The 11,671-nt window shown below is 41.4% G+C and overlaps 1 protein-coding gene across 1 annotated transcript in view; it reads left to right on the top strand.

The window, feature by feature from the left end:
• Positions 1-8,485: 8,485 nt before the first annotated feature.
• The window catches only part of cadm1a (cell adhesion molecule 1a), a 358,139-nt gene continuing 354,953 nt past the window's right edge, over positions 8,486-11,671 (top strand). The window contains exon 1 of the mRNA XM_083986794.1: positions 8,486-8,741. Coding sequence (XP_083842920.1) covers positions 8,669-8,741 — 73 coding nt within the window. The 5' untranslated portion in view covers positions 8,486-8,668. The remainder of the gene's footprint in view (positions 8,742-11,671) is intronic.

The following is an 11,671-nucleotide window of genomic DNA, read 5'->3' as shown; positions in this document are numbered from 1 at the left end:
ACAAATCTGTGTTGGGTAACTGACTCTTGTGTGGAAGATAATACAGTTGCCTGTGAAAATAGACCAGTAAAAATAGATTTTTGCATTCTGTGCAGCAGTGCTGCATCGCACCTTCACAAATGGAGCAGGCTCAGCGGAGCAGATTTTGTTGATCACAATGGCAGCATACCCCATTACTTTAAGTACTACAATCTACAATGCTGACAGCTGTAACAGGGTGCTATGTGCACCTTTGTGTGCGCTGGGTTACTTCAGTATAGGAAAGTATGAGAGTACTACTGTGGCTTGGAAACATCTTTTTTTCAGAGGTCTTTAGCTCTCACCATCTGTGCAAACCTAGACTTGCATTGAATTGCCTAATAGCCCCCTCACAACCTTTGTGTGGCAAAGCCCAAGGGACAGCATTACTGAACACTATTCACTAAACATAGATCTCTATCTGTCAGTACTTTAGTTTCAGCATTGGGTATGCAAATAATAAATTTGCTCGAACTAATCAATTGTTATTGTGTATAGATACAAAATAAATGATGGGAAAATGCAGCCTCTAGGGGGGCACAAGCCAGTGTCCTTTTTATGCCGGTCCCAAGCCCAGATAAAAGCAGAGGTTTGTGGCAGGAAGGGCATCCGATGTAAAACCTATGCCAAATTGAAGATGCGACTCTCAAGAGACAATGGGCCTCATTCACGAACCGTTCTTAAGAACAAATTTGTTCTTAACTCCTACTTACGAAGTTTTTACGAAGATTGTGGCATTCATGAATGTTTTCTTATCCAGAATTTGTTCTTAACTAAGAACAAAATCTACGAACAGTCAGGAGTATACTTACGCACTTTAAAGTGCTGAGACTTCTGCAATAATAACCGATTATAGCGTTTTCTTTTGTTCTGCAGTTGTATGATATTATATGATTTGAATAAGAATTATTTTCTTATCTTTTATGATGTTTTTAATAATATATTAATAATAATAATGACAAATCATTGCAGTTTCTTAAAAAAACATTATAGACACTTAATTCATATCAATTTTTTTTTTCTCTTTTTTTTTTTGGGGGGGGGGGGGGGGGGGGGGGGGGGTAAATGTGTTGTTTGTTGTTGTTGTGCGCAACATACAGCTGCCGATATGATTTTTTTCCCCTAATGGCGGGCTGCAACAGTGCACTTAATGTAAGTGTTCACACTACACACAACTGTTTTTTTTTAATATGTGATAATATGATGATATTTATGATGGCACACGTGAGAGTGTGGTCACTCTGATAACAACCAAAGAGCTGCATCCACTGCTGACGCTACTAAATATAACTAAATATAAATACAAAAATATAAACTAAATATAAGCCTTTTGTTTGTTTCTTTGTTTCATTTCTGCCGCAGTAGCGCCACTTCACTACTTAAGTTCTTTTAACGTTTGGAGTCTGGTGCTCCCTCCCAGATTTTCATTTGAGCATTTCAACTTTCTTTCTCACTTCATCTTCTCTGCTCAGTGCCTGTGGGTTCTGTGTGCACACGGCCCTGCAGTCTCATGCCCTTTTACGGGCATTGATGGGGCGGTTACCTATGCTAATCCTATGTTAATTAGACTCACCTGGCACACGCCCTCAATTTACGAGGAGATGGCATAAGAACACAGCTGCGAACAATTCTGAGGCTAACGAACGCGTTGATGAATCTGACGTAGGGTTTTCTTAAGGAACTTCTTAAGAACAAGTTAAGAAAGAATCTAAGAAGATTCTTAAGAAGATATTGGTGAATGAGGCCCATTAACCTTATACCGGATCAGTCGAAGCCCAGGTTAACAACAACCGCCATCAGTGCTGTAGTTCTACACAGGGTGCCGGTTGTCCTGTTTTTTTTTTGTGTGCTGTCTAACTGGACACTGCAAACTGAATTGCCCTATTTGGGATAAAAATAAAGTTGTTTGATTGGAAGTTGGACTACTATTTATAGGGTTAGATGGAGTCAGATGATTCGCTGTGGTGACCCCTTAGGGAACAACTGAAAGGAAAAGAAGAAGAAGTTATGTCTTTAGAACACCTTTCTCTTTCTGTCATCTCACTGCTCCCAACCTCCCCCATCACACCTTTTTTTTCAAGACGAGGCGGAGGGGAGAGAGGGGGTTTCTTTCTGCAAAACCATGTCATCGATCTCAATTCAAACCCCTGCTCATTATTTTGTGCTTAACCCCCATTTCCTCTCACCCATCAACCTCACACATCACCTTGTTCCTGGATGTTCATTTAACACCCCACCACCTGTCATTACCTCACTCAGAAATTCAAAACTGTGCATATACAATGGGGCACATTCTTTACAGGTGAAAGTAATTCTATTTATAAATGTGTGGGTTTGTAAACTGCCACATTTATCACAATGACTGTAAAATGTTGAGCGCAAAGAGCTTTGCAAGAAAGAAATGAACAGGTTTGATTTTTCAGATTTGGTATGAGAATAAGACTGTTACACATCTGAATGAGTGTTCACACTTCAAGTCTGAAGTGAGCATTGAGATGTGTGGCATGGATTGACACCCAGATTAAAGCTGTAATGTGATCTTCGTGATTGAATAACTATCACTCGCGTGTCAGAATATTACCACAAATAAAAATGTTACCTTTCATGGTTTCAAATTCAACCCACACCTCACTTTAAAGTGTGCCAGTGAAATCATCAAGGGCTCACATCATAAAATTTATCCACTCTCATCATCCATCATGTAATCCCTCTTGGCCTCAGATCACTGGACTGTGGTTACCTCACTGTCCAGAGAATCACAAAATCTGCAGCCGGCAGAGTGTTTTCCTTCTCCAGAATCAACCAGCCCCTCTTGCGATAAAGGGAGCAGTGACTGTGAAAACCTTCAAATTGAAACTCATAGCCTATCTATTCTCATTGTCACATGACCGAAATTAGCACCGTCTAGTTTTCTGGCAGCACTGTCTACTCCTACCTCAGATTAGACAGTTGCAATGCACAAACAGCTCCGGAGGAATCCAGTGCTACCTCGTCCATTCCTGATTCCTGCACCACCACACTCAGTCACTCTGCTATCTGTGTGACTGTCCATTTGGCTCACTGCTCACTTTATGTGCTGTTTCTAACTGGAAGTGGATCAAGGTCATGATGCTGGTGAGCCCTTCTCTGTACCAGTGTCCATTTCACCCTCTCCGTTCCATCGGCCATGTAGCTGACCTACCAGGGTCAGCTGTAGGGTTCTTCTTTAACTTGACTTGCTAAACGTTTCGTCTTTACCTGACTTGAGAGCAGTTGTGAGCAGTGAGGCCAGTAGGTGGCAATGTCACAGTTGGTCATGCCAAGCATTGATGTTCATCCAACTCTTTGATCTGCAGCAAGATATCCAGACAGCTACTTGTCAGGTTGCCATGGGATCTGGTATATATAGGCCCAAGTGGATGTATGTTATGATTGAGTCAAAGAGCTCATTAGCTACTTACTGATGAGATTAACAGGCTCTTTGTGTGCCCCATATTTGAACTGATAAATGAACTAATCAACTAATCTTTTATATATATTTTTAGATAGTTAGAAGCAATAATATAATAAAAAAAAGTATATACAGTAAAAACATTAAATATCATTTTTCAGCATTGACACATGGTCCTTGAGATGAGGCTGATAGCAGTAAATAGGCAGTATATTTCTCGTAAAGCATTTGATAAGCAGATGTTTGTGTGGTGGGGAGCAGCTTGTGCAAATCCAGCTTCTCTGGGGTTTTCAACCAGTACACAGTTTGAGCCTAAATTGCACTCGCCTGACTTAGCGGGGCCACCATCAGTCTGGAGAGGTACATTAGTCATCCCGTCCAGTAGCCTACAAAGCTCCATCCAGAATTTCCTCCCCACTGTAAACTAAAACAACCAGGCCATCTAATATCTGGGCCCCACAGTGGTCAGGCCCCTGCTAAATGACAGTATGCAGGTGTTGGCTCAGCTGACTACATATTCTTCCATGAATACCTTTTTAAAAAACAGATATAATTGCTTTTCTATTTATAAAACAAAATTGCTCTGTCATTGAGATCTTAATTTTGTATCTTTCTGGGGGTCTCTGTGCTTGGAATCACTATGATAATGTAAGTCTTGGCCAGTCATGATTTATGAATTTTGTTTGTCTTTACCTAAACAATGTATGTAGCTGAAAATCATACTAACCAAACTTCACTGTAATCTTTTCACCATTGTATACACTTCCATCTGAACATATTATTGGATCTAGTAACTGACTGAACTGAACTTAGACAACAGCTCCTACTATGGTCATGAAAAACCCAAAGCAAACCTTTGGTGATCCTGGGAATAAAAATTCCTTTGCAACAGGGGTATGCCCCAGAGGGAAAAGTCAACATAAACACAGAATGTAAAAGAATTCATGCTTATACTACAGTCTGTGTTTCAGTTCCACAGCAAGAGGAGGTTCAGTGGATTATATACTGTACATACAAGCGTTCAGTTACCTACAGTATCTACTGGTCATTAAGTTACATATCAAAACATGTTGTGAGACACAGTATGCTATGTCATCAACTCAAGAACACATATTAAGATTACGTATTAAAACATCATTAAGACTCACCCCCTGTGATGATAAATTCCCATTTGAGACAGCTTGTACAGTATATAATGTTGTTTTGATCTCTCAACTCCTTTTGGGACCAATCAGTCAAGAGTTGACTGTGAGATGCAGCAATAAAATGATATATAGGTTCATATACCGTCACTTCAAAACCAGATTAGTCTTGTGTTTATAGTTGGGTCGCGACTGCAATAAATAAGGCCACTAGGAACAAATTACTTAATTATATGGGTACATAAACTGAAAACACACTCTATTATTATCGTTTTTGGTCATTCTTCCAGTACATTTCCACAAAATATCTGTTTCACATCCTAATCTTGCATTCATTCTACATGCAACATACAGTACTAAGACGATTTGAGATGGATATACTCTCAATATCTGTTGATGTAAAATAAGCTCACCAAACAGTATCTTATTCAGAAAAATATCTGAAAAATGTGGGGAAGAATGTGATCTCAGTTGCTTTGACTATGTCATGACTATTGCTGACAGATGGACTGATTTGAGTATTTCTGAAAAGCCTCATCTCCTGGGATTTTCTCTAGTCTTTGGAGTTCATTGAGTATGGTGCAGAAAAGAAAACATCAAGAGCAGCGAGTAGCTCTGTGGAAAGAAACACACTATTGATGAGAAATGTCAGAGGACAATGGCCAGACTGGTTGGACGTAAACAACAAGGCTAAGGTAACTCAGATAACCACTCTTTACGACTGTGGTGGGTAGAACATGTTAAACCACGAGGCAGATGAGGTACAACAGCAGAAGACACATCAGACTTCACTCTTGTCAGCCAAGAACAGAAACCCGAGGCTGCAGTGGGAACAGTTTCATCACCACCAGACAGTTCAGGACTAGAAAAAACATAGCTTGGTTGGATGAATGATTTCTGCTGAGGCACGCAGATGGTAGGGTCAGAATTTGGCATCAATCCATGGACCTAAAGTTCCTTGTGCCAACAATCCAGTGTAGTGGTGGTAGTGTAATGGTGTGGGAAATGATTTCTTGGCATGTTTAATACAAATCAATCACCCAATGAATGCCACAGCTATCTGAATGTTTTTGCTGACCATGTGCATCCCTTTATGGCCACAATTTAACATCTTGCAATGGCTTCTGTCAGCAGGATAATGCACCATGTCACAAAACAAAAAGTCCTTGACCAACAGCTACAACTGTATAGCTGGTGGCAATAGCTGCTTGTTGGGTTACAGAAGCAAACTGGTACAAGCCAAAGGGTTAGAACAAGAAGGAACTTCATAAAGCCTTTGTTATAACTATCTTCTTATGGGAACAGAGAGGTCTTTGCACTGGTCATGCCAGCTATGACCTGCCTGATTTGACACTTTATGGTCTTGTGGGTGGGAAGTTGCAGAGACTGGGTGATTCCAAACAAGTTATGAGGCTGTGAGGATGAACTGTGAATGTCTCTTTCCTCAAGGTCTCCAACTCCCTCCTGCCCACTGGGTGCAGTGGGGGACAGGCAGTGCCAATGTGTCCATACAGGAGGCCCAGATGTGGAGGTCGTGTGACTGGCCACACTTGGAACAGAGACCAAGACTGTGTTAGGCCAGGGATTTTATTTTGCTATGAACCGACATAATACATATTAAAATATTTTTTACGTTGCACAATAGACTTTTATGTGCATCACACATTGCTCTTTGTATGTTATTGCTGTTATGGGAACAGCTTGGGTACATCCAAAATAGAGGTGCAGCTTGAATGTTTTTCTTCTGCATGCACCAGGGGGTACATGCTCCAGGGGTCAAGGAGCCTGAGCAGGCCATGTTTGAAAAGCTTTCATGGCAGCAACCAAAGAAGCTACTGGTGCACACCAGTAATGGAGGAAGCTGTTGAGCTGAAGAAAGACCCCTTACAGGGTTAGTTGGCTCAGGGGACTCCCAGCAGACACAGACAGTGACTGCAGCTTCTATGGGGACGAGAAGCTCCAACTGTCAGGGTATCACACTGCTCAGCCTCCGTTGAAAAGCTTATTTCTAGGTGCTGGTGTGCAAGCTGTTGCTGACTGAGTTCTAAGATTCAGGAAGAACAATGTTGTTAAGCCCTAGTTGTGGAAGAGTGGATTAGCTCTTTAAGGATGGTGGGAAGGTAATGGAAATTTGCCGTTTGTCTTGTTACCATGCTCCTGGGTTATTTTGTAGGACCTACTGTGGTTGTTTGGGATCAGGGGTTGCGGTGCCAGGGTTACATCCTGATTATGTTCAAGGTACGAGGTGGTGTGCTAAGTGTTCAGCATGGGGGTCTCAGGATGATGCATACAGATGCCTACTGTGCTGATTCAGAGCTGAATATAAAGTGCAGGGCTGAGAATCAGCCATCTGAAAAATCATTAGTTTACTTTATTCATGTTGGAAATGAGTCACTCTCATAAGTGAAGCTGTTGAAGTATCCCTGGGTCTTGTTCATGAATGGATCTAAGAGGAAACACAAAATTAACAGCAGATTGGTTCTAAATTATCAGTGATGTTCAAATGATGTGCAAGAGGGACCTTTCTTTCTTTTGACTCTCACCTATGTTCACAACACAAAAGATATTTAAATGTGTGTTCAGTCTATGTTATATGACATTAAATTGAATTTATGCAGGTTTGGATAAACACATCTCTTCCCAAGGTTGTAACCTATTTCAAACATGATGAATAAGCTCTATATTTATGTGTTAATTTTAATGGCACTCAGTGAAAAAGAACTGATTATGTTTACTAATTATCTTTTGTCTCTTTGTTCTATTTCTATTAATGTGGGCAGATATAGATCCATCACATCTGTGCACCACATCGCTTTGTGTTTGAAATTATAAAGGTTAAAATGATAAGAGTTCAAGATAAAAAGAATTCCATCATGTCTAGTTATGTTTAGATGCCACATCTGAGAGTAGCAGTGCCCTGCCTGTCTGGATGTTTCAACCAGTGGCCTAAGAACTCCATCTTTGTATTTCTAAATACACTTTAATGGATCAGATGTGTGTGTGTGATGTATTACCTGGACCGCTTCTCTTGTTGTGTGGATGTTTTAGTGATTTAGAAATGCCTCACCCTCTATATCAGCTTGGAAAATGTGCCTAGTATTTCATTTTTCATAAGTGAGAGTCATCATCACAGCTTGGGAACCCCATTATATTTCATAATGCTTTTTTTTTTTTTGCAAGGACTAAAAATTTGATATTTTCCCACTATTGGGAATTAACGTCTCATAGGTTCATCTTTTCAAAACCTGTAACTTGTTCTACTTCCTGTTTGACCAGCGAGGAAGTTTTGGATGTACTATAAAAGCAACAGAGACAAACTCTGTCATTTTGATGCACTGTTTGGTAGGCGACTGCAGATGGGACAGACAGCAAATGAAGAAGTGGCACTAATAGGCTATTGATTTTCTTCCGGGGAGTGAACAAGACCGGCACCACCAGACCAGCTCCATCCGCGTGACCAACTCTCCAGGTCGGCTGCCCCGGGGGAGGCATCGCTCTTTCTTTCTCTCCTCCTCCATCAAACCACATTGCTCCATGCATCAGAAGTGCAGGTGAAGAATCACCTGGCAGGGTGGTGGGTGGGGGCCTTTGGGAGTGTGTGTGTGTGTGTGTGTGTGTGTGTGTGTGGGGGGGGGGGGGGTATAAGATATAGCATAGTAGCCTAGAGAAAGGGGAATAATTAATCAGTGCAGAGTTTTGAAAATAGAACAAGAAAATGCTTTTAAAGTTTTATCAAAATGTGTCCCAGGACGTCCCCATCCATTGCACACTCACTACTACACTACACTACACACACGCACACACACACACAACATCCTCGCCACTCCTGCAGCACAACACAGCTTTAAATATACTAAGCGCGCTGCTGAGTTTTTTTCTCCCCTATTAGCTTCAAGTGAATTCAAAGAGGTGAAACACTAGAGATTTTTTATTAGTCGGAGCAGGATTTATCAAAACTGCGAATTAAACGAATATGATAAATAGTACCCTCCCTCCCTTGCATCTCATTAAGTGAGTCCCGTTGTAGCTGCTATAGGTGAAGCTGCCTCTCTCTGCCATACTGAAGCAGGTGTCCAACATGGCGAACGCTCGCAGTGGCTCTCTCGCGACTATTCTCTTTTTATTCTTGTTTCAAGCGGCTCTTCAAAAAGGTAGGACTTTTCCCTATATGTTAAGACGGAATACACACTTTGCTCTGTGCATTACATGTAGGCTATGTAGACGCCGGTGTGTGTGTGTGAATGTGTGTTTATCAGTGTGCTGGGGAGAAATGTTTTAACGTGCGCGGCAGAGCATTAGGATGGATGATGTTGTTCAGCAAGTAGGAAAAAGCTAACTGTCGGTAAAGTTGAGATAGTGAATGGTAAACGGCAGATTTATGTTTCTGCCCCGTGTGTGTTAACGGGCGTTACAGATACGCTGCCTGAGAATACATGAGTTTTGTCAGCTCACAATTGTAAATGGCTTTGTCACTACACAGCTGGCAACTCTTAAATGTTGCCAATTTCGGTTGTGTTAAAGCGGATAGTGTGGTTTTCTGTGGTCCACGGGGACACGGAGAGACACGGTGGACACGCTTAGGGAGATGTTTGTGTGGTCGGGCTGCTAACTTGGTTACTTTTGTGGCGTGTTGTTTCGAAACGGAGCCAGGACTGCTGTAAATCTCGGGAAACAGCGGTGCGTTAAATTGGAATGCAGCCCTGACAGCGTGCGGGTCGAGGAAACGCTACAGCGAACCCGCTTCAAGACTATGTAAATGTAACATGGCATTACAAAGTCGAAAATGTAGTAGAACATAACTGGGGAGCTACCGGCGAGACTGTGCCACTGTTTAAATTCGGCGCAAGGATAACACACCAGTAAGCAGTTATCCCTCATTAAACCTCAGTTTTTGAGAATCCGTCCGCCGCCACATTTCATTAGGAAGCCCTGAGAGACGCGGGCGAAGCCGTTGTAAAAGTTGAAATGTCAGTATTTAAAAGACTGCACGGTGTTCTGGATGTATGCCGAAGTGAAACACATTACACGCTCATTCGCGTCATGTGTCCAGTTGCCTTATGATACACATATTTACTCGGTGGTAGACGGGGAAAGATTAAATTGCGTGAGTTTCCAATTGCGCTCCGGGCGGTGTTTTCATAATATCGTGACTGGATATGCAGTAGCATCATTCAACATCAAAGGTTAGCAAGGGTGTAATAATGTGAGTCAGATGGTTTCAAGAAGCGGATAGGTTACACATGAAGAAATAATACAAAAAAAAAAAAGCTGGTGAGGGTGAAAACTGCGACACTATTTTTCTACGCGTTTGGCTCAGAAACAGCCTGGTGATGTTGTTGTGAGTGGTGTTGGTTGAGTTGGCGGGCTGCGGAACAAGCACACACGCTTATTTAGCACACCGAGACGGAATAAAGTGCCCCGTTACATATTGTCAGTGGTGCGCTCTTTGTTCAGCCGGGAACCGCTGAGAAATGCTCTTTCGTTTCGGGGGTTATTTATCTTTGCGCACTGATACGATAAGGACGTATAGAAATAGGGTCCTAGTCGGGGGGCAGTGCTGCACCCCCCCCCCTCCACGGCACGCACATGCTGCTAGACACTGGAGATGCTTTCAGTTAGCTTCCACAATTATATAACTGGTTAAACTACAGGTTTGAGATTGTTTTTATATATTTTTTCATCACTCTTGCTGCGCCGCCTCTTTCTCTTGTTGTAGCAGAGAAGTCGGCGCCGTCATGAACGATTGCAAACTTCAAGTTATTCAGTGCAAAGCTGCTCATCGCAAGAATATAAACCTTTTTTGTGCTGAGTTTGAGCTTCTAATGGTGAGAATGACAGGGAGGCAGATGTCGACGTTTGTCACATTGTGGATTATCCACCAGGCTTAATCCATTATAACGTTTTATCCATTAAAATGGACGCTCTGTCTGATAATGTTTTTTGTTGTTGTTTTTTTTGTTTCTTTCTTCGCCTTTATGCGTCAAGTCAGTTGAAGTGTCCTGTAAAGCATCGCAAACTAAACAAGGCTCTGCTGCTCTATGGACACTGGACAGTGCTTTACCTTGCATGGAAATGGCTCCACTGATTTTAAACAAAGCTCTGGGTGCTTGCACAAAGCATATCAATTATTCACCTCTAGCGCATAGTAGGCTCACATTGTGCTAAGCATTGCTTATTTGTATTTCCCTCCATACAAATAAATGGAAGTTGGTGCTATCAGGGTGAAAATTGCTGTGCAGTCAGGAGAGAAGGGAGCATTAATTAATTTCACCCCAACTGTAAGTTCCATTTTGGCAGACAGACTCGGCTCATACTGTCGTCAAATCACACAAGTGCTCCAAATTAAATGGATTTATGAGAAAGCATTCACAGTTCACTGCCTTTGACTGCCATCACTCTTGTTTCAGAGGGCTCAGGGTGGATATAGTGCACCTCCAGAGATAACGTTCATCCCTTGGAAATAAGGCAATAAGTGATGTGTGTTTTTTTTTTTTGTGTGTGTTAGTCTTTGGTACATGCAAATGACTCAAACAGGAAGTAGTAAATTATCATGCATAAGGTATGAGTTGTGCTCATTGTACTTCATCTGCACCTTTTTATTTAGTGAAAGAGAAATTGGTTGTGATGGCATTGACATGACAAGCTCTATTTTTAGGCCACAGAGGAATCAAAAGTCACGTTTCATTGTGGTAATTGGATACAAAAGAACATTATTATCTAGGTGTCAAGATAAATACACGAAGGAATGCTGTGGTATATTGCATTTATTTTTGTATCTTTATTTGGCGCCTATTAAAAATTGGCTTTGCTTGTGACATTGATGTGTTGCATTTAGACACTCTGCCTATTCTGTAATGAATTCTTGATTTATAGAGCTGCATGTTAAGTTTTTAATTAAACTTAATTTACTGTTGCTCTCTTAAACAGTGACGGCATTTTAATATTTAATGTTCAGTATATTGTTTGAGAAGATGGAAGAAATGAGTGATAATGATGCTGCTGTGAATTGATTTAAAATGCTACATATCCTGTGGTAAATTTACTCATGGTGGTATGTCATTTAGTCATCATCATACACTCA

Source organism: Trachurus trachurus, assembly GCF_905171665.1.
Source record: "Trachurus trachurus genome assembly, chromosome: 14".
In the NCBI taxonomy this organism is placed as follows: Eukaryota; Metazoa; Chordata; class Actinopteri; order Carangiformes; family Carangidae; genus Trachurus; species Trachurus trachurus.
The sequence above is the reverse complement of the archived record's forward strand: the minus strand, read 5'-3'. Positions and strand labels throughout refer to the sequence as shown.